The sequence below is a fragment of the Strongylocentrotus purpuratus genome, unplaced genomic scaffold (assembly GCF_000002235.5).
Source record: "Strongylocentrotus purpuratus isolate Spur 01 unplaced genomic scaffold, Spur_5.0 spur5_scaffold_10, whole genome shotgun sequence".
Classification (NCBI taxonomy): domain Eukaryota; kingdom Metazoa; phylum Echinodermata; class Echinoidea; order Camarodonta; family Strongylocentrotidae; genus Strongylocentrotus; species Strongylocentrotus purpuratus.
The window spans coordinates 20,672,387-20,696,841 of record NW_022145595.1 but is presented as its reverse complement, the minus strand read 5'-3'; the positions used below and the strand labels follow the sequence as shown (position 1 = coordinate 20,696,841).

The 24,455-nt window shown below is 38.2% G+C and overlaps 1 protein-coding gene across 2 annotated transcripts in view; it reads right to left on the bottom strand.

The window, feature by feature from the left end:
* Window positions 1-4,152: 4,152 nt before the first annotated feature.
* LOC587800 (2-oxoglutarate dehydrogenase, mitochondrial) overlaps window positions 4,153-24,455 on the bottom strand; it is a 55,149-nt gene continuing 34,846 nt past the window's right edge. For both annotated transcript variants that reach the window (XM_030979728.1, XM_030979729.1), the window contains exons 7-22: window positions 21,745-21,835; window positions 20,853-21,032; window positions 19,936-20,064; window positions 19,380-19,559; window positions 18,713-18,865; window positions 17,958-18,060; window positions 16,978-17,094; window positions 15,868-16,018; window positions 13,398-13,525; window positions 12,572-12,750; window positions 11,778-11,849; window positions 10,973-11,098; window positions 10,637-10,709; window positions 9,319-9,482; window positions 8,405-8,559; window positions 4,153-6,700 (exon numbers count right to left, since the gene is read on the bottom strand). In XM_030979728.1, coding sequence (XP_030835588.1) covers window positions 6,598-6,700; window positions 8,405-8,559; window positions 9,319-9,482; window positions 10,637-10,709; window positions 10,973-11,098; window positions 11,778-11,849; window positions 12,572-12,750; window positions 13,398-13,525; window positions 15,868-16,018; window positions 16,978-17,094; window positions 17,958-18,060; window positions 18,713-18,865; window positions 19,380-19,559; window positions 19,936-20,064; window positions 20,853-21,032; window positions 21,745-21,835 — 2,104 coding nt within the window. In that variant the 3' untranslated portion in view covers window positions 4,153-6,597. The remainder of the gene's footprint in view (window positions 6,701-8,404; window positions 8,560-9,318; window positions 9,483-10,636; window positions 10,710-10,972; window positions 11,099-11,777; window positions 11,850-12,571; window positions 12,751-13,397; window positions 13,526-15,867; window positions 16,019-16,977; window positions 17,095-17,957; window positions 18,061-18,712; window positions 18,866-19,379; window positions 19,560-19,935; window positions 20,065-20,852; window positions 21,033-21,744; window positions 21,836-24,455) is intronic.

Genomic DNA, 24,455 nt, shown 5'->3' with positions numbered 1-24,455 from the left:
CTATTATGCTCGATATGCTACTTTGTAAGAATGAATATCTTGACATGTTAATGAGCTTTTATACGTTTTGTAATGGAGTCCAGTATACGACAAGACTCGACATGTGTAATTATTACGTCATTTGACGACTCAGTTATAACTGTACATAATTATTTCAATTTTTCTAGCAGCGTGTAAGAGTATATGATTGTATATAGATCTACTTGTTTTTATATCAAAAAAAGTTGGTTGATCAAAAACACCATTTTTGATATACTTAGATGTGGATCTCTAAAATTAAAAACTTGAATATATATACAAATCGTAATGATTTTAATACTTCAAAATGTTACTTTGCAATGTCATGTACATTGGATCACGTCATGGCTTCCATGATTTCATTGTATTGCAAGTGTAAGTAAAGTGAATAAATATTTACTGTAATAGAATTGTTCTTTTGAACAATAACATAGGGAACAGAGCATTTTCTTGTTTGATTTATCCATCCATAGTTTAAGCAATTTAAAATGCCTGACAGTAAAGGAGAGCGCCGACAAGACAATTCATCAATCTGACCGGCTACATTCGGTTTCAATCACAATATGTCCCCCAAATTCACACTTAAAATAGTTTTTGCACATTCATCCATCGTAACCGGTAAAAAAGCAAGGGAGCCGGGGGAAAAAAGGGGGAGGGGTCTCATTGTCTGTAACACTTCTATTATTAACAGGGTGCCAGCTTGGATCTGCAACTGTCTATTTGGCATGTGTCCGACACATATTTTCTTTTATATTGAATGCCGTGTCCCTTTTCAGAGGTATTGAATCCTCTCTTAATTTGTCAGTGTCCCGTGATGAATCTAAGCCGTATGAACCTGGAAAAGTTTGGAGTCTTCGGTTTCTTGGTCATGCAGACTATAATGCTGACCCACTCACTGAAGTATCCAGGATAGGGTTCTTCTATTGAAGCCCCCCCCCCCCCCATTGTAGAAAATTATAAGAAAGCACTTATTTGATAGGAGTTACAGATAAAGTATTTTTCGATTTTGAAGGACAGTATGACTGCCAGACCCCCCCCCCCCCGGCCCCACCACCACTCCCGGGCCGGTGTATCTATAGAACACGAAATTGTTCTTAGCAGTCAGGTATACACATTGCCCCCACCCCCCCCCCCCCATTTTTAAAATTAATTAATGACGTAGTCGCTGCCGTTTGTCGATCCTGTTCCTCTTTGAATTGCATCCACATTTAGTGATTTATAATTAGCTTACGTCACACACGCACAAACGTAAATTAATCATTGCGTAACACATCAGAACGGTGTTACTTAAAATAAGATTGTAGAGAAAGTCTGTATTGTACTGAGGTAACCCATATGGATGAGGTGTTGATTGTCGAATGATTGTGCTCAGAGGTTTGTTCTTATAGTATGTCAGTATTTCTTCTGTGACAAAGCATTATTTTGTATAAAAAATTCATCTGTCAGTAAATACAAGGCTGTTATATTCTGAATAATCTAATAATCGTGTCTTCGTCTACTGACTTAAAGGTATATGCCGATACAGGTATATGAAATATTGTTGTAACCAGCATTGGGCGAGCCAGCCGGCGTAAACCCCTCGATATATCCACAGGATATAAGTAGTGACGATGGTTGATAAAGATGATGAGGATGGTGGTGATGATGGTTGCACTAATGATGGTAATGATAAAGAAGAGGAGAAAGAGAAAAGAGAGGAGAGATTCAGAAGGAGAAGGGATTGAAGAGGAGAAGAATAGGAGAATGAGAAGGGGAAGGAGGAAGGAGTAAAGAGGAGGAGAGGAGGAGGGGAAGAGGAGGCGGTGGAGGAGGAGGAAGAAGTGAAGAGGATGGGCAGGAGAAGGAAGAGGTAGGATGCAGGATAGGGGGAAAGAAAAAGAAAGAGGGAGAGGGCATGGCAGAAAAAACACGATAATCTGTACCGTCTCTTGTGAGCATATTTTGATAAATTTTATAAAATTGATTCCATCTTGCAAAAAGAGTTGGTAAAATTCCGCTAAACATCATTTGATCTGATATACATTTAGCAAAATAAACAACCGAAGTGTCGTATAAATTCAAGATGAAGGAAGAGATATGATCATCAAAATATGATGTCTCCACTCCTGCTCCACTTGAATGGTCCACAAGAGATCCCCATTGAAAGGCTGTTGTTTCAGCACATTTTGTTATATATTTAGTGGTGTAATTGTTGTTCCCGTTTTGCAACTTATATAAAAAATTAAAAAACAAACATTAAACAAAGCCATGGCAACATAATCCCCGTTGCCACCAAACATAGTTCTCATCTCGTTCCTTTCCAAGTAACGAGGAAAGGGAAAAGACCTTCGAATCTTATCTTAAAGATTTAGGGGAAGGGGAGAACGCAAACCCACCGAGGAGGACGTTTTGATTTCCTTAATGTTGGGGGAGTGGGGGTTTCAACTACTGCAATATCTAGGGCACTTCGATGTAAATTTAGACGAGGAAGTTCTGGTTTTCATACTCTGATTACAATCAGATCAATGGATATACAGGTGCGTTTCTAGAAGGGGAACATGGGGGGGGGGGGGCTTAGGAGTTGTTGAAATCATTTTCTGTTTGCCTCGCTTAAAGTTATGTAAATTCAAGTTGTTTTTTTTTTTTTTTGGGGGGGGGGGAGTTAAATAATTTGTTTACGTTGATTGAGCCCCAAGCCCCCCTCTAGAACCACTACTACATGGAAAGTTTATAAACAGGCAAAACCAAAAATAAGGAAAAGAGAATAAACAAAGAGGGAAGTATTCGTGAATCAGCCTTGATGAGTCAAGGAGTCATGTGTCTTTTCACAGCTGTTTTGATTTTCGGCGGAAGTATCATACACAGGCCGCCTGGGATCAGTTTTCAGGCACAAGTACTATAACCTTAATGTTGCGAACTTCTGCCTCTTCCCTTCCCCACCCCCAAAATTGCTTTCTTCATCATTTTCCATACCTTTTTTTTGCCAAAGTTCCTGCTCAATCAATTCCCTATCTCCACCTCTTACAAGAAGATTTTCTTCCATCCATTCCTCTCTCTCTCTTTTATTTAAAAACAAAATGTTATCTTGCCACATATTCTTCTCATCCCGTTAATCCTTTCAATCTCAACCCCCCCCCCCCCCATTTTCCATCTTCTTATACTTCTCATAACTTCTTCAAAATCTACTAAACACGATCGCACAGACTTTCGGAAAATCAACTTAAGCAATTTCAATAGCATTGTCCATGATGTATTAAGTAATCAGAACATGATTTCTGTCAGATATACCATAGGGTATTGAAAATTGAAATAGCCCCCGAGTTGACGTTTTTAGAGTAGTTTTGATTTTTTTACTATCACAGCAGGGGTTGTTTAACATAGACTAAGATTGACTTTAAGTAGGACTAACTATGGCAGGCTGTTCATGCCACTGCTTGCTCTCACCGTTTACTGGCATTGGTCTCTCTAGGGGCGCAGTACAAATCATGGTCTTAAATCTACATTTTTTGATGATTCATTATTGAAGGAAAAAATATTATTGAAAGATCATAATGGTGTGAGCAAACAGTGGCATGAACGGTCTTCCATAGTTAAGTCCAACTTTAAGTCGATCTTAGTCTTTGTGAAACACCCTCCTGGGGGGTGTTTCATAAAGATGTTCGTAAGTTACGCACGACTTTACGCACGACTGGAACATGTTCTTGGGTGCTAATCAGATTCTCAATCATTTACATGTAGCACAAGAACTTATCACCAGTCATGCGTAAAGTCGTGCGTAACTTACGAACAGCTTTATGAAACACCCCCCTGGACTACTTACAGCGCAATTGAATTACATGTGTATTTTTGACAAATCAACCCAAGTGCACTTTCAATACTCTGTTGCATATTCCATAGGATCTCATGTTTAGATTATGTAATACATCATTGTTATTCTTCACACATTTCAATAGGCGACGCAAGAGGCTATTTAACCCGTTGACTACTGAATTGTATAGGTCCTATAGACTTTAACACAGAGACTACCAGGTTCCCGTAAGCAAAGGGTTAAGTTGCGTCATCTTGCTTTTTCGAAGGTAGTTTCTATCATGTTTTACCCATGATCGCACCCGCAAACGACATAGAAAATATAACTTCTAGAAACACATGGAAATATATATTTTTCAATAGTTTTTATTTTTAATTTATATTTCTTCTCCACACTCATCAATGAATCAGTAATGAGCCCGTCATCCTTTAAACCAAATATGATACACAACATACAACACTTCCGGCTTTCTCCTTCATGTCATGACGGCAAACATACATTTGAATAAAACTTTTGATGAGAAAGAGAGAGAGAGAGAGAAAAAAAAGGATAAACAAAACGGTCAACTCGCAACTAAAATAATATAATTCTGAAAGAGAAACCGAACCACCATGTTCAGAACTCCTCAAACCGTTCACCTACACCAGATACATACATCGTCAAACGAGGTGCACCGGTATAACTTCTTCCGCATCTATCATTGTCTTTGAAGACGATTCAATAATATATATCTAAGAAATCTTCATTTGTGCATTACAGTTTACATAAATTCATCAAATTCTACTTCTCGCTTCTCCTCAGTAATTTTCCATTTACAAAGATTGAAGCACATATGCATGAAATACGAAATGACCGATTGTTTCTTTTTCCAAGAACAGCATTCCCAAGTCAGTTTATTTCATGTTTAAAAGCTGCCTATACAAGCAGTACAGTCATTATATCAAACGCACAAATCCCCTGTATGTGACTAAAAACAAAATAATATGATTTCTTTCCACTGCATTGCCACAAACATGTACACAGAACCCCAAATGCAATTGAATTGTTCCTCTTTAAAATGTAACACTTTCTTCATTCATCAAAATCTTATAACCATGTCTAACCATAGGTAGACTATAAAGTGCAAAGCCACTAGTATATTTCGGATAACATTCATGACAAGAAGTTTTTTATTAAATCAAACAAAACACCAAACGCGGGTGTAAACAATTGATTAAAAAAACATTAGTGCATAATCTGCCATGGAAGCTCTCTACTGGTGTGTCTTTAGTGATGTGCAGTGCATAAAACAGATGACTAGAAGTTCTATGACAAGGTTTCACTCGGTTTTGGGGGAGGGGGAAAGGGGAGGGGTCCATCGAAAGGCACTTTAACTCTCTGCTAACTAAACAAATTTAGCTATTTTGACTGTTTACCTTGAGTCCCGAAGACACCAGCTTATTTCACTTATCACAATAAAGACTTCTGATAGCAAAACAAGTGAATAGAATATCTAGGAGAGTGCAATATGACGTAATTTTTCAAACATTTCATTCGTGTATCATGATGCCATATGCATAATCTAACTGTGCAGTCTATAATACATGAAATGAGATGAAAGGTGAAAAAGTGTACCGGGTAATAGAATTGAGCGTGTGCAGAAAATAGGTAACATAGCCAACCGTCGGGCGGTTGTAGTTTCCTAAGCCATGCAACAATATGCTGCATGCTTAAAGATGTTCACTTTATCTTTTCATAGTCAAATTTGTTTACATTATCTCAGTTTTAGGCAGATACTGTTATTTGCACAATTTGGGATATATTATGAATTGCAAAATTTACCATTCACATGTTGGCTTGTAGTGATCAGTAAGCCCACAGCCATTTTAATGATTGAGTGGGGATATCTTGAAGAGAAATCAGGCGAGAATTTGTTGATGTTTCTTTATAATAGATGACTGAATATCTGAACATACTAACTTATATTACAAGAGAAGTGAACAAATAAAGTTTTTATTGCATTGAAAGGTTGAACAAAAACTAAAACTAAAATGCAGCAACAACAGTCCAACAACATTTTCTGGCAAATTCAATAAATGTCAAAAAAATAATGAAAAAAAAATTTAAGTTTTGAACTAATATTACACTCTAAATACAAACAGTAAACTAGTTTGAAATTTTGATTTGTTTGTTTATAAGAATTCTTAAGATTGAAATTGAAGGAAGTGAAAATAAGAAGAAAAAAAAAGACATTTAGACTTCAGATTAATTCCTTCAGTGCAGTGAACCAAACAATAAGTCACATAAGTTTGTGTGGATGCTGAAATTCAATTTCGTACTTTCCAAATTGGAAAATCATATTTCAAAATTGAAGAAGCTCAATTTGTTCGGTTTATTGCATCTTTCAATTTCATTTCATTCCAATATTGCATTATCGAGATTGGGACATTGTTTTCAAACTCACATAAATACATTGCAGGAATCAGGACAATTTTTTTTTTTTGGGGGGGGGGGTGGAAAACAGGAGTCAAAATATAAACTGCGACTCCAAAAATAAATATATACCTTAATATGCATTTTTAAGTTTTAATTTTCTGTTTTATTTTGATTTGTTTGTTTGTTACATTTTGTTTTGTTTTTAGAGGTCGGAATTTAGAAATCGACCAGTAGACGATCTTTATTAATTAATTGCAAATTGAACATCGTCTAAGAACAGTGTCCATTGTTCCTGATTGTGCAATGTAATGGATACATTAACCCAGCGTTAGATCTAAAGGGCATTGTTTTCACTAGATCAGATGTTGAAGATAGATTTATTCTAAGTTCATGGCACAATTGAAGAAACTCTGAAGTTCGTTGACGTGCGTACTCTTGTTGCCCGTTGCCGTGGAAGCAGATGCAGCCCGGCCGGCGTATCTAATGAGACAAAGAGGAAACAAAATACAAGCATATAGGTAAAAAGTGCTTAACATGTCAAATCATAGCTAGTGGATTTAGAGATAGTTGCAACAGCGGAATTCCCTTCTGATTGGTGAATCATTTCCTTCATGGAGCTCCAAACAGTTCCCCCTCCCATAGAGATTTATACGTGGAAGGGGACTATTTGGAGATCCATAAATGAACCTACGACTGCACTCGCACACATGGATCTGTCTTTGTCACAACTATCTTTCTCAGTATGCTATGTGTCAAACCTTAGCTGGTAGAGACAGAAACTTATGTCACCAGAAATCACTAATGATGTGCAACTGATCTGAAATCACTAGGATTCACATCCAATCTGTCTCTCCTACTAGAAAGTAAACAATACTACCAAATTGTTTATGTCAATATTTACATAAACATTAGGAACTCAATGAGAGACTTTAATTTTTCAATTTTTAATTTTTTTTTAGCGACATTACAGTTTCTGTTAAAAATAGGATCACAGTTCAATCATAAAATGTGTCATGGCCATTTTGCGCTCTAAAATTCTTTCTTAGTGAAGCAGAGGCACCAGAGAAGATACTATATTCACATCTAGAAAAATTTATTAATTGACGCTATCAAAAATTATACTTGAAACTCAGTATAGGGGACAGCTCTCAATCAACTTTTGAACAAAGAATCGGAGGGTAAGAATAACTACTTTTTCTGATTTGATACGATCCTAAATCTTCTATCCCAACCAGCATATCTGCTTTTATAAGATGATGAAGCAGATCCTAATCAAATGATTGGTTGAAAGCGTACACATGACCAGGCATTTAGATAACGACCGGTCATTATCCAATGGTAATGACCGGTCATTTTCAAAATCATGTTATTAAACATCATTTTATGAAACAAATAAAACATAATCATATAAAACAAATAATACACATGATTTTGTTAGGGCATTAGTAAATTTACCCACACTCGGAACCTTAAAAACTGTCCAAACACCCTTTGGATACCGCCTCAGGTGTGTTAGACTGTTCCAAAGGTACCTCGTGTGGGTAATTCTTACTAATGCCCTCACTGCTGTGTATTATTTGTATACTATTCTCAAAGCAACACACAACCTTTTGGAGGGATGTTTGATGGTGACTCAACAACACAATCATGTCATCACAAACCTGCTCGTCTCATCTTCGAGACACAGCAACTGTTGCTTAAATGAATCCGTTTCAGGGAACTATCATCCCAAAATATCCCATTAGCAAAAGGGGGTCATAAGTTTAACATAGGGACCGCTTTTATGCAAAATATGTGTTCAATATAGATTGTATATTTTCACATAAACAGGAATTCTTAGTTAAACATATTTACATGTATGTCTGTTAAAATCAAAACTTTACAAAATGAAAATATTAGAGTCAACACAGGCAGTTCTCTAAAGAAAAGGGAATACACAAAAGAATACACTTTAAAATGCATGTTTTTATAGAATATCTCTTTTTAAGAATTGACACTAAGGATGCGGCATATAAAAATAATATTAACTGCTTATTTTTCAGGTTACGATTAAAACTATAGCTCCTCTGTGATCTTGAGACTACACTATGCACAGTACAGTTTTGAGATCACCTTGGGCATTAGTTTTAACCATGCCCCTCAAAAAAAATCAATATTTGTGTAATATGAAATAACAGAACTTACCCGAGCGGTCTTTCATGTCCGATAGAGTTGAGTATCCTGGGTTGGATGTAGGTCCAGTAGCCCTGGTTCTTATGCTCCTCCTGTACCCACTGGAGTTTGGCGTTGGGGTAGCGCTCGACCTCCTCCGCTACCAGGTCAAAGGGGAAAGGTGAAATCTGTCCAAACATAAACAAGAGTATTAATAGTGATGAGGTGGCGCAATAAAACAAATTTTCATGGGATTTTTTTAAAAACATCAACTGGAAAAGGTTGCTCTTGTATATTTCTCTTAAAGCTAATCTTGAACTCTGTTATGGGAAGCATATTTTGAGAGAAAGTTGCTATGATTTATTCTGGATTATTTATCCAGCAGTAGATTGGTTGTTTTAAACAGTGAAATAAAAAACATACACACACAAACTTACTGAGCATCATCTTCAATGAGAACCACAACTCCCATTTGCACATAGTGACCTGTGTTTAATAAGCACACGGTGTCAGGCCTAAATTACCCGGATTTCCTTATTTTTCTATGCTCATCACTCAGAGTCAGCCAATATAAAAAATTAAAACAAATTGGCGAGATTGCTGAAGAGCTGTATTATTCATCATTACTCTCATTGTTTGTACATGATTACCAGTACTGACTTAATGTAAAATGCATCTACCTTTTTCACTAGTGAACAAACTTCCATGCCTAGTCAAGGTTTAAACCTGGGCCCCATTTCACAAAACTTATCATCAGTGACAAATGACAGTTTTTGTAAGCTAGTAAAATCCTTGCCTTTGATTGGTTATCAGCAGATTTGTCACTGATTTGTTATCATTTGCCATTGAAAAAAGGCTTTGTGAAACAGGTCCCTGTCTAAATATAAGTGGCTCTTGAAAAATCGACACAATGTCTTCAACAAAATCAAAACAAAGCAAAAGCCCACCTGTTCAATCCTGACGATGGCGATGTCGTTGGTGAGTCCCCTGGTTTCCCTCTGGGTGAGGAGCTCATAGTACACCTTACCGGTGCAGAAGAGCAGCTTCTTGACTCCCGCAGGATTCTGGCTCGGAGCACCCTCATCAGGGTACAACCTCTTGAAGAACGTACCTAAAAGATATATTTTAACAAAAAGAATAAAATTATTCAATTAGATCACTTGTTTTTGTTTCAGAGATGCCAGTTAGGATTGATCAGAGGGCCTGAAAATCACCTAGAATGAGCAATTTTGTACACAATACAGCCTAAACTACTGAAAATAACTTGCCAGGGCCTGAATTCTCGCTACCCCAAATAGCGATTCTGCCGAGATCCGGGGAAAATCCTGAAAACGCGCATTGCATTATGGGATAGCTTTTCGACATTACAGCTTCCTGTGCAGGCGGCGCGATAGCGCAAACGTAAAACGCCGTCGCCACACAACGTGTATGCACCGAATATGTCGTCTGCTCGGTCTTGTTTTTTTTTCGCAAATATTTCAACGTTTATTTGAACATTTCATTCGTTGTTTTTTGCGTCTTTTGACATCAGTGACGATGGTTTTCTTTTGTGAGGCTGCACAGTGCTGGGCTCATGATTTCAAGCGTAAGAACCCTGAAAAATGGGGGTGGATGAAGGCCGTGACTTGGGATGGGACTCTATACCGGAAGTTGCAGTGACGACCCGAGAGAGTGAAAATTACCTCGTCTCGCGAATTTCGAGATTTTCGTACCTATTTAGGGTAGCGAGAATTCAGGCTATTGCCTGAAAACTGGCATCCCTGTTGTTCTCCATATTTTTACAGAATTAATTTTATTTAAGTTACCAGCACTGAAAGACCAGAATTCTTTCACTTGCTTAAAAGGTTTAGGAATTCACAAGTGGTTTTGATTTGTGAAGTTCTGTGCTGCAAACTAGCGAAATCACATCTGATGCACCACAGAATTTTTCGAAAAATTAAAAAAACAAATTGTGTTAATCTTTTCTGCAAACCAACTGTTGATCATATTGAAGCTATTATTTATCTTAGAAAGTGTTAAGCATTTACCCAAATGGAAATGACAATTTAAAATCTTTCATAATACTTTCAAAATGTCAAAAATAAGCAAAACTGGACATTCAATTATATTAGTTGCACAAAGAGCAAAAATAAATGAAAATACTTTCCAAGAACAAAACATATTCCCTGTGTAGAATTTTGTCAAATTGTCATGAAAACTGCTGTAACCTGCTGGGGTAATTTCTGGAGGAAACTGCATTTCAGGAAGGATTAAATGTGATCTTACCTTCGTTCATCTCATCAAATGATGACCTTGCATCAGGATGACGAAGCAGACTCTTAGGTGTGAAGATCACAAGCTGCAAGAGAAAGAAAGGAAGAAATAATAAATAATGCTTTCCAACCCTCAGTGTTTCAATATTACCATTTTAAGCCTCAAGCCTCGTTCCCATATAATATGAGAAATCACCTCAAATTTGTTTCGCCATGACAAGATCAAGTTACATATTAAAGCGTAATGTGCCTCATACCGGTAGTTCTGTTTCTTATGAGATATATATGTGGAAATGTCCATATGCTTATAGGATTTCACTGATATTACTTGGCATGAATGGGGACTTACTGGTTTGCGGAAGGGGAGAAGAATCTGTCTTCTGAGGGCGTGGAAGAGATTTGCCGGTGTGCTGCAGTTCAGGATCTGCCAGTTGCAGTCGTAGAGCTGCTTGACCTCCAGGTCACCATTCCTCTCCTACAGAAACAAGAAGAACATTGGAATACAATTTATAATATTGTTCTAATACATAGATTAGGGTATATCTTACATATTTCCCATTTCATATGAATCACGTTTCTGAAATCAATTTAATTATTAATTGCATTCTGTGGGTAGTTGTAATTTGAATATTGAGAATTTCGCATTACTGGTATGTATCTGAAAACATGAATCTCATCATTCCATGATAACCAAATGTCCTATTTTCCATGATAGAGTTTCAAAAATTCTGGGATCATTATAGAAAGCATTTTACACGCTAGAAAGTCACCATAGCAAATCATCCAGTTGATGTGCTGTTTGGACATGAGAAAAAAAGATAAGAGAATTTCTACACTCTTTTGGAGTCAATGAAATTCCCTGATTTTCCCTGATTTGAAAGATTATTCTCACATTATTCTGACTTCTACCTCAAAACTTGTTAAGGCTCGTTCAGATATGATGCAATAAAACCGCCGCATAAAAGCTGCCACATGTTTTATAAAACATGTAAATGAATGGCAACTGCGCACAACAAAGGTCCTGTACATATCCCCTTAGCTCTGTATTATAAATACAGAAATGTGATGCATATTACTCTTTACGTCATCATTTAAAAGAAATGGTTTTGCCATGTCATATCTGGACGAGGCTTTAGTGATGAAGAAGCACTTACTGGGATCACATCAGCATCCTCATTGCACATCTGTAAGAAACGTTCGGGTCTAGCACTGGAGTGTTCAGGTCCCTGTTGGGAGGAAATATGTTATAATTTTTTAATTTTATTCAAGCAACCATCAAGATAGTGTCCTGCATTTTGCAGGCAACACAATTTTCTTCATCAATGACATTGTCATTGAAATAACTAAATATCATGATCATTGAAATCATCAACTTCATCATTCTTACAATTATCATTATCATCACCAACATTATCATCCCCATCATCTTCACTTAATATCATTCCCTCATATCTAGGTGATAAGAGCATAACCAAACCACTTTGACTGTACCATCACCACCATAATCATCATCAGCATCACTATCATCATCACCATCATCACTAACGGCAGTCACCATGCCCTCATATCTATGTGGTAAGAGCACAATCAATCCGGTTTTCCTGTACCACCATCATCACCACCATCATCATCACCACTAACATTTACCATGCCCTCGTATCCATGGGGCAGGAGCATAGCCAGACCGCTCTGCCTGTACCATCACCATCACAACCACCACCACCATCATCACCAACAACAACACAACAACCATCACCATTACCATCATCACCACCAACACTCACCATGCCCTTGTATCAATGTGGTAAGAGCATGACCAGACCACTCTGCCTGTTCCATCATCACCATATCACCATCACTATCATCATCATCACTATCATCATCAGTATCAATATCATTATCACCACCACCACCAACATCCCCACCACGAACCTCCACCAACACTTACCATGCCCTCATATCCATGAGGCAGGAGCATGACCAGACCACTCTGCCTGTACCACTTGGCCTGTCCTGTTGCGATGAACTGGTCTACGATACACTGGGCAGTGTTGTGGAAGTCTCCAAACTGGGCCTCCCAAACGACCAGGGCTCGTGGGTTGGTGATGGAGAAACCAAGCTCAAAACCTGATTAAAAGAAGGAGTCAGTTTAAAAGGATTAATTTTAAGTCAACTGAATATGACATTACATCTGAAAAATCAAAAATTGTGCCACTCTCACAGACTGACATACAAGATAAATTTACTCATTTAGCCTGAACCTCCATTCGTGTTGTTACATACTGTACAATGTGAAGCATGTAAAAGCCTGAAACAGAGAGGCGACAGACCCTGACAGTGAGATATAGAGTGAAAACTGGTATTACTGTCAAAGAGCTCAAAGTTTCATGTTTCAACACAATGAAAGATAAAAGAATAACGACAGCCTGAAATTCTTAAGACTTGCATTCAAGCATCTTAAAATTGTTAAAATAAGATAAAATAAATATAATTCCTTTTTATCTTCATTACAATAAAAAATAGAAATAAAGAATAATATAAGAAATAAAGAAGGAATTCAATTTTCATAGGTGCTTTTTATAACAAATCTTACAATGTACACCAAACTCTGAGAGAGAGAGAGAGAGAGAGAGTGAGAGAGAGAGAGCTTTAATAGACAGGGTAATGGGCTTGAACAAAATTAGCAACTGATCAGAACCCTTGTTACATTATAGTTTTTAATTGTGAACAATTCAACTTCCGAAAACTAAATAGTTTTCAAAAATAAATCTTACCAAGAACCCCAAACTCTGAGAGTGAGCTGTTACAGACGGTGTAGTTGGCCTGGTCCGGGTAGAGACTGTTGAGGGGGTAGTGGCGCTTCTTGTCCACATTCTGATCGTGCAGAATGTGATGACGATGGCTGCGCAGAGAGGGAGAGAAAGGATGAGAGTGTTAATTGTCTTGTACATGTGCACATGAAGACAGGGTTCACTAGAAGAGAAACAAAGGATATATAAACCCTATCACGACAAACATTTTACATTTTGTTTGGTCCAAACTTTTGATTCACAGCCCTAAACATTATGCCAGATTCATGAGCAGAAAGTTCAAAAACGTCTGCAAACACTGAATTCATATATGACTAGAAAAGAAGCTTTAAATGCTTAAATCGGCAACATATAGTGAGATTCAAAATCTTTTCTTTTTTTAAAACCAAACTCTTATAATTTTTTTTAATTTTTCAACATTCTTGCCTATGTTTATGATTTTCAGAGACAATACACTTCATTTAACAATGTAGTCATACAGACAAATGTTTGTTGCCAATTTGAAGAACAACATGTGATCAATTTAGCCCTCAAAATAAATCCTGTCAGGAAAGGATGAAAATTGTATTGGTAACATGAATGATCCAGATACAAGCATCTTTTAGCAGTAGAAACTTTAAGGCACATTACACCATGGATATAAGAGGAAGCCAAAAACATCAATTATTGTTTTCATAAGTGGCTGGATTTATTTTTCCCGAAGATACAAAGTGCTGAATAAAATCATTACCCAAGCATTAGCTGAGCTACCATTAGCAATCAAGCACTCAAGGGGTATTTTATTCTACCGGGCACCCATTTACTTAACCTGTTTTAAAAGTGAAAATTCTAGATGTCTTGAAAAAGGACAATTGTGCCATGGCAGGGATCCAAACCCAGTACCATATGTGACCCAGCACCACAAAACCACCAAAAAGTCGCAAAAAATTATTTTCCTGATTTCATCTGATTATGAAAGAAGAAGTTCTCCTCATTAAAATGGTATATTTCTTGTCCAAATTGAAGCTTCCTAACCCTTTCAATTTAGTGAATGAAAAGAGCTGGTGAGGGAGGTTACTGGTATTAAATTGTGAGAAAGAGAGCTTTAAAGTTTGGGGCTATTCAAGCATGCGGAGCAAGCAAACCACAGGGAAATCAATAGAAGGGTGAATCAAAAGGCCATAGCAACCACTATGAAGAGATTTTCAGATTAGGCTGAAATTTGGCCTGATGGTCAAACATAGTCTGTTCATTATGTTTCTGAGGTTTCAATGTGTGGACTTAAGTCTTTCAAAAGTTATTATTTTGTAAATGTATAGAGTTGTAATTGGACAGATTAAGTGAACTGCAACATAGTGCCGAGACACCTGCACTAGACAATGCCTATTCATGGTGGACCCGGAGTCTTTTTGTTCCCCCTTACATAACACTGCTTGTCACCTATCTTGTTTTGTATACATCTGGGCAATTATTTGTAACCACATTATGAACTTGCTTTATACTTAATTCCCATACTGTTTTCTTTCTCACAGGAGGTTCAAAGTATTTTTACTATGACTTGCTCTTTCATTTCCAGTAGCCATCCTGATGATAATTAATGGAAGCTCGTTGACCGCCCGAGCTACCCGGGCATCTGCGTTGGTGCACCCCGGTACCATCCCACGGCTCTGCTCACGTACAAAACCTGGCATTGTAACGACGTTGTAGACTTTTTCGCAACTTGTCACTCTCAAATGTATAAAATATAATAATGTTCTTACTCTTGATCAACAAATTATGGATATGTGATGTACAATCAAGCTACTCGAAGTCGTTAACGGAGAATATAAGACGAACGCAAATCTGGAACTCGGATGTGAAAGCGGATACAAACAAAATGGCGCGCCGCACTGATTGCTATAACGGACCAATCACAGCCCTCGTAGCACGACCCGTTAGCAACGACCGACCATTTCCGGACTACGATAATTTCGCTCGGGAAAAGTGATCAAATTTTGGAAGAGACCGAAGGCTGTGCGAAAAAAAACTGGTCTAGAAAAACCGTTTAAAACACATCTTCTACTATGTTTTAGACTTCCAAATTTTGATACTAGGTACAGAAAAGACCACTCTTTCAGAAAATGCAAAAAAACAAAAATCTATTTTTTTCACCTAAATTGACATTTTAGCTGATTACGGAGAATCGCTGGTTGCGACTTTTTGTTGGTTTTGTGGTGCCGGGTCACATATGGTCCAGAGTCTGATAGCTTATTCTTTAGCACAAACACCATGCTAACCAGGGGGAAACAAATATTTAAACAAATTTCAGGGGCTACTTTTCAAGCTTGCTTGCATGAAAATAACACTCTATGCAAATTTGTTGTGGCCCTTTCATGACTTTCGGGGGCTCTTTTGGGCATTTCAGGGGCAAATTTGCCCCGAACCCCCATTTATTTTTTCCCTGATGGTAACTAACCTGAACGTTCCCCTCTCTACGTCCTGTCCGCTGAGTCTGACGTGGATACCCTCCTTGAGCAGCGAGCCGAAGGCGAGAGCCTCCCCCAGAGCCCAGTCTATGGTGCGGTTCTTGACCATGTCCATGCGACTACGCAGGACACGCTTTAGACCTGGGTACAGATAATGATAGTAATAATGACAATAGGCATATCTATAGCGCCGTCTATCTAAAAATTCTATTTTGAGGCGCACTAATTATTACCCCGGCTTTAGCGTAGCTGCCATTACAGCGCTCCAGCATTTCAAGGAATTCAATCCTGCCTAGTACCCATTTATCTCACCTGGGTCGAGTGTGGCACATGAAGATTAATGCCTTATCAAAGGACATTAGTGCCATGTCGGGGATCGAACCAGATATAGAGATACTGTAAAAATGGCTTTCACCAGCACTCATGTTAAAAGCAAATCAAGAATTAATTCCATTCCTATCAAATTTTAAAGACCCTTTACCAATGAAAAATAGATATTTATACCAATGGGAAGCTGAATAAATGTACAATACAAATATAAAGTAATAACAATATTTTCCCTTTTTATTCATGCACAAAGGCAAATCAAAACATCATTTTCCGCACCCCTTCAAATATGGGTCAACATGGGTCAAATTTGCTGCAGATACAGTGCCAACATAACATGTGGACACTATCGGCTTGCCTTTATAGTTGAGGCGATGAGCCGCGCTTAATTAATGAAAAGCCACTGTGAATATGCTAATCCACATAAGATGCTGTCATAAAGTCAATAGCTAGTTTTTAGGTTGCCAACTTCAGATTTTTAAAGCTTAAGATTTCAAGTTTTCAGAGAGCCATTTCTCTTCAGACGGGCACTAAAATGGCAAATAATTAATATCATTGTAATCAATGGCATATAAGCCTCCAGTTGATATATACTTCTTCTATTTCATTTTTTCACTTCTGACAGGGTCCTAAAAATTGTACACATTAAGATAAATAATAATCTAACCAAGAGTAGTATACATGAATATCTTATTATACACAGTGGACTTCATTAATTTACTTTCTCAGCAAAGGGGCAGCTTTGATTAATATAGTAAATGTAGTTAACGAACCTCCATGAAGAGTGAGATCCTCTGGGTTGGTGCTGAACGTCTCTCCGATGTGAGTCAGGGTTGCTTCATCAATACCAGTAGATGGGTACTGAAGAGGGATCTCCTTGTTGAAGAAACCTAGGTCAAAGGTCAAAGAGACAGGTAAGAACATATTCAACACATACTCTGACGTCTTGTTTTAGTGTAGTTAGTGAATTATCAATGCTGGTTTCCACACAGAGTGGAACACTGCTTAAGAGCTCCTTAACCGATTTCCAGCATTGCAAAAAAAAAGAGATCCCAACGCTTTATATACTCGTGTTACCTCTCTCGACTAGATAATTTTTAAAGTCAAGTATCAAATCAAGGTAGTATGTAATGGTACAAAAGCAAATGTCCAAGAACTAATAGAAAATTCTCATTAAAAACATCTCAAGCTCAGAAAATGTGTAATTAAATTTTTTTCTGTCTTCGCTGCTACCAAGAAAAACCTACTAATAAAATAATGAACACTTCCCAAAATTGTTGTGGACCATATCACAACATTTTCTACTGGGAAGCTTTGCTCCATTCATAGAGTTTTCATAACTTCAGGTCCCTGTTTCATAAAACTTGATATCAATAACAAGTTACAAGCTACTGTTATAAGCTACTGAAATCATGGCCGCATCTGATTGGCTGAGAGCAAATTTGTCATAGAAATTTGTTATAGATAATGAGTTTCATGAAACAGGGCCCTGGTGCTCAGCCGACAATACTATTTTCTCCACAGAAGCCATGCTAAGTTCATACACTTTGCCATATTTCTAGCCCTTGATGAACAATATATGGCTCTCATTAGAAAATTAAAGCTCTGCTTCATTCAAACACTTAGCCATCTTTTTGTCTGAAGCATGATGATAATATCAGCAACACTTTATAAAGCACTTAGTATAAATGTTCCTAAGAGCTGTACTACTACTACCCCAGCTTTAGCCGAGCTCCCCTGTCACATGACCTACCGTGCCAAGGTGAATCCAACCAATCAGCATTCCTGATCTCTGTGACCTTCTTAGCATTCTGGTATGCATCCTCACAGATCTTATCATATCCATCTTGCTCCTCCTGTTCAAACATAAAGAAAGGAAAGATGCAGGTTTTAAGAAAGAAATATTACAAATGTGCAGATATATTCTGAAAACCATGTTATCTCTTATGTTCGTAAAAATTTGTTAAAGAGTCATAGAAGATATAAATTGTGCAGATTAAACACTCATTACTGGTGCTTGCACAGAATCTCCATAACTGTATGCATACACATGCAGATTAACCGACAGCATGTTCTAATTTAGATTTGTTATGACAATTAGCATACGTTCATGACAGTAAAAGATATCAGTTTTCAGAAAATCAAGGCAATCTTCTTTTCTGGTATTTAATACAAAGATGAATTCCATCAGTACCCAACAGAATTTAGGACCCCCAAAGTACATAAATGTCACAAGTTGAAGAAACCTTGTGTGCAGAAACTACATGGATATGTGTACATGGGACTTGCATCTAGAACTACCACCTGATAGATTTAATATTTCAAGAGTTCAGATACTGATAAAACTAATATAATTAACCCTTGCAATTGACAATGGCAAGGAAAAGTTAGATCACCTGGAACACTATTGATTTAGGGGAAAATAAACTTCTTAGTATATTTTGAGCCTTTGCAGAGTTATATTTTCTCTAAACATAATACTCCTAAAAAATTCTCAACGTGACTTACCTCAAACTCCTGCTCCGTCATGATGCCTTCTTGGATCTTCTGTTCAGCGTATTGCTTGAGGACCGGTCTATGACCACGGATCTTCTTGTACATGAGAGGCTGGGTGAAGAGCGGCTCGTCCATCTCGTTGTGACCGTTGCGACGATAGCACACCTACAACAGAAGGTAACAAAAAATAGCTCTTTCAAATAATAGTAAGAGCCACATTTATTTTGCACGCATATCCATACCAGAGGATGCCCAAGGCACCTACAAAGTACTATTTTTACTCTGGTTTTAGCCCAGCTGCCCTAAGGCACTTAATGCATTCAAAGAATAGTAAAAAATTCCTGCCAGGTACCCATTTACAACACCTGGGTGGAGAGTGACAAATGTAGATTAATGTCTTGCCAAAGGACATTAGTGCTGACGCGGTACTTAAACCGCAAACCTTATCCACTAGACCACGACACCTGTTCATATTTCATTGTCAGTTATAAACATTGTTGCGAGCCCGGCAAAGGGCAAAGAAAATTTACTGGTCAAATTTCAAAAGAAGTGAGAAGTTACAACTGCAAATATTTTGTATGACGTACATAAAAAGTAGCAGTCAATCTCTGAGCCAGTAACGATACAAAGATTTCATTGTTTAGTAGAAAAATGCTAGTACACGAGCGACAAGTCTTACCAAGTCGATGACCACATCGCTCTTGTATCTGCAGCGCCACTTGGAGGCGACCTGGCACACGTGATTGACTGCTTCCGGGTCATCTGCGTTGACATGGAAGATGGGTGCGTTGACAACACGGGCCACGTCGGTACAGTACGGGGAGGAGCGTGAGAAACGAGGATCGGTGGTGAATCCAATCTAAAAAATATTTGAAAGTGAAAAATGGATACTGAGCAATGAGCAATAAGTGAGAATGTACTTTGTAGCAAAAACATATATTTGTTTTTGAAGGCACACTACTTTTTAAATCAAATTAATCATGTTACTTGAAAGTACAGGTTTGCATGCCGAAGATAACTTAGACAACGGACAGTCAACCTGTTTGAAGTGTCGAGTCTTTATCAATTCTCAGTCCCTTTCAGGACTTCTCAATCAACATAAAAGAATACAAACGGTCCATTTTTAGGATTTTCCTTCTATTAAAACCAACTTAATATCAGGGTGGACTTCCCCTTTAAGGCACGTTAATGCATTGTATGTGAAGGGGGCATTAACAAAAAGTCAATCTCCATACCTGGTTGTTGATGACAACATGAATGGTTCCGTGAGTGGAGTACTCTGGGAGATCGGACAAATGGAAGGTCTCGTAGACAATCCCCTGGCCAGCGAATGCAGCATCACCATGCATCAAGATACTCATCACCTAAATCATAAAATGATAAAACATTGAAGATTCCGAGGTTCGAAAGCCAAAGCTTCATCTTCGGAAATTGTCCTCCACTGATGTTGCAAAAAAACAGTACAATCCTATGTTAGCTCAATATCAAACAAGAATCGAATTCACCCATTTATTCATCTGAAATCTCCTCTAAAATGTTGAGAGCCCCAAATTCGCTAAATCTCAAATAAACGAATATTGATGAAAGAATACAAAACTTGGGTTTTGTGTTGTACGCAGAAAATCCATATTTTGTTTTCTTTCATCAATATTGGTCTTCAAACACATTTATTCTGGAAATCTTTGCAGAGGTTGGTGTTAAATGACATCCTCTTCCACTTCTTTGTATAATTGAAGTAGATTTTCGCCATCAAATCTTTTGGACTCCCAACACTTTAGAGAGGCTTTAATCTATTTTACTCTTCCAAATAATGGACAGAAGCAGCTCAGGTATCCTGGATATACATAGCAAGTGGCATCTCTGTATAGAGCCTCATCAGGGCCCGATTACACAAAACTGGTCATCAGTGACAAATGACAGTTTTTGTTTTAAGCTAGTGAAATCCTTGCTTCTGATTGGTTATCAGCAGATTTATTACTGAATATTGTCATTTGTCATTGAAAGAAGGCTTCGTGAAATGGGTCCCAGTTTAATCTTCCCCTCCCATGGAACAATCTTAGTTTAGTACATCAGCAAGCCAACATCCTGCTAACTAGCACCCTGATACAGAACCACGCCCCCTCTAGTACCCCTCTGATGTTCCTCTCCTTACCTGGTCACCCTCGGTATCGCCCCGGTAGTACTGCTCCGCCCTGGTCTTGCCCTGGACGACGGGATCGACGGCCTCCAGATGGGATGGATTAGCCACCAGAGCCAGGTTGATGTTGCGCTTGCTGATGTGGTTATGACGTGAGTTGGACATACCAAGATGGTACTTGACATCTCCGGAACCCTGAAAGAGAGAATGGAGTACATAGTGTCACAATGCAAAGTTAAACTTTTATTTATTTTTTGTTCATTTTGTTTGTTTGTTGATTTTTTTTAAATATTTAATTTTTTATAATTTTTGTATTGTTATTTTTTCTTCTCCATGGTAAATTGCAAGGTGTTTCTATAAGCAATATTCAGGGGAGTAACATTTTGAAGTTTGGATAGGCTCTTCCCATTTTGACAAATCAAGAGCACAAACATTTCTGTGTATCACCGGTAAGTGATTCACAACACAACAATACTGATAGTTCATCACACTTGCTATTCCATAACAACAGATGTAACACTGGGTAGCAATAAACAAATTAGGGAATGCAATTATGCAAGGTGCGATTTTGTGGGAATTGGTGTTCTCTGAATGGATGACTGAAAACACATAGTTTCATGATCTTACTTTATTTACACATGGAAACATTCTTTGGAAGAAAAATAATCCCCCCCCCCCAAAAAAAAAAAAAATCCAAAAAATGTTTGCACCCATCAACTTTAAAACATGCAAAAGACGATACGATAAGAGTGGTATTTTGTATTTTTAGTTCTTAACAAGTAAGAGTGTAAATTTGTACACTGCTTTACATTTAGTACAAGGACAGGAAACATTTTCTTATATCATTTGCTTTTACATGATCCCTGTTCGAATCACTGAATCCTTCAAACAACAACAGAATACACACCTCGTCGGCAGCTTCTAGTCTGGAGTCAAAATGGCAGAAGATCTGCTCCAGAGGCTTACGGGCGACATTAGCCAACACGTTGAGACGACCACTGCAGCGTTTTGAAGAGGCAAAGAGAAATATGGAAATACAAAAAGTTAACTTATTTCAGCTAGTTACTAATTGTTATTTTGATAAAATCCATCATAATAAAACCATCTTAATGGGAAGGATATTAGCATACAAACTCGAGTGGTGCGCGATCAGACACCCTATTAAGACTAGGTCTCGATAGCGTAAACAAACCTGATTACCGGTACCATGATTGGTAAGTCGCACATGTATTTTATGACCCTTTTCGGTACATAAAAATTATAATGACTGCTTTAATATTTGAGGCATAGTACGATGTAACCACCCCGAGAGCCCATAAAAACAATGTCTCTCATAGCAGTCATTATTACTATATTTTATATAACTCACTTTAGGAATCTAGCTAACTGATTGGTCGAAATTGGAGTCGTGATTTTAGCCATGCCCCGCCTACCAGTCAATAGTCTTTTGAAAAGCGCCTCGGGGTGATAGCACGATGTAAACTCCCCTTGAGGGTATAAAAACAACTATGTCTCTCATAGCAGTCATTATTACTATACTATGTTTTTAATGTCAACAGTACATGCTATGTCATGCTATGCTACCTAGCACTATTGAATTCACTTGTAGATTTTGGTAGGTGTTAAATTAAAGTGTTGTATGGTCTCTTGTGCCAAATCGTGTATTTTTGTTGTCGTTTTTGTTTTTACCCATTGCTTAGTTTTTCATGAATCATCGTAGTTCTTTATATCTGAAGTTCACCTTTTGTTTTTTATATTTAGGAGTTGTTACTTATGTGTTTTGGAGTATTTCCCAAACGAACAATGCATAGATAAGGTTCCATTCATAATGAAAAACATCGAGATAAACAGAAAATCTTATATCTTGCACTGAAGGCTAATTGAAGATGACTGATTCTAAATTTGGCCTTATTTTAACACGACACGTCATGAAAAACAAATCAATCTTCGTAGTTTTTTATTTTTGTAGTTCAACTTTTGTTGTTTATATATTTACGGGTTGTTATTTTGGAGTATTTCCAAACTTACAATGCACAGATAAGGTTCCATTCATAATGAAAAACATCCAAGATAAAAACACAATCTTATATCTTACACTGAAGGCTAATTGAAGATAACTGATTATAAATTTGGCCTTATTTCAACCCGACACGTCATGAAAAACAAATCAATGACCTTAACATAAGCTATGCACTACAGTTAACCATTTGCACCCTTAATGTAAACGATGGAACCCTGTTATTTTGTTTACATATGATATCCCATTAAAGCTAATCTTGAGCTCTGGTATAATTCATTCTGGATTGTTTATCCTGCAGTAGATTGATTGTTTGAACTAGTAAAGTAAAAACAACCTCACAAAAACTTGCTGAAAATCATCTTCAATAAAAACCAACTCTTAATTGCACATAGTGACCCATTTTAAGCACAGTGTCGGGCCTACTTACCTTGATTCCCTTATCTTTCTATGCTCATTACTCAGTCCCTATACATTTTCTGCCAAAATCGTTGGGCACATGTCATTTATTTGTAATTTTAAACATTCATCTTCCCTACTTCTTTTAACCACAACCATCTGCCTACCGGTGGGGAATGCCAAACTGTCCTCTATCAATCTTCCTACCTCTTACCCCTGTCTGCCTACTGATTGGGCATGGCTGGTACCATTCCATCCCCTCCTCTGGCCACCTGCCTGTGAAGAATGTCAAGTACCCCTCTACTCCCTCTTCCTATCCCTTCCTCCACTGTCAGGGCATGTCTGGTACCCATCAGTCCTCTCTTCCTTCCACTTCAACCACTTCTGTTACATTACCAGAGGGGCATGTCTCATACCCCCACCCCTCTTTCTGTCCCTTTTACCACTCTTCCAACTACAATGGGGCACGTCTGTTTCCCTCCACCATATCTTCCTACCCCGTCCATGCCCTTTGGGGCAACTCTGGTACCCCTCCATCTTCTCTCTCCACTCCTTCAACACCTCTGGCTACCAACTAGTGAGGAATGTCAAGTAGCTCTCCATTCCCTGTTCCTTCCACTTCTACCACTCCCAAGTACTTACTGGTTGGGCATGTCTCATATCTCCCCCCCCCCCCATCCCTCTTTCTGCCACTTTTACCACCCTCCCAATTACATGGGGCATGTCTAGTACCCCTCCATCCCCTCTTCTTTCCACTTCTACCACTCCAGATTACTTACCGGTGGGGCATGTCTCATTACCCCCACCCCTCTTTCTGTCCCTTTTACCACTCTTCCAACTACAATGGGGCATGTCTGTTTCCCTCCACCATATCTTCCTACCCCGTCCATGCCCTTTGGGGCAAGTCTGGTACCCCTCCATCTTCTCTCTCCACTCCTTCAACACCTCTGGCTACCAACTAGTGAGGAATGTCAAGTAGCTCTCCATCCCCTCTTCCTTCCACTTCTACCACTCCCAAGTACTTACTAGTTGGGCATGTCTCATATCCCCCCCCCCCCCATCCCTCTTTCTGCCACTTTTACCACCCTCCCAATTACATGAGGCATGTCTAGTACCCCTCCATCCCCTCCTTTCCACTTCTACCACTCCCGATTACTTACCGGTGGGGCATGTCTCATTACTCCCACCCCTCGTTCTGTCCC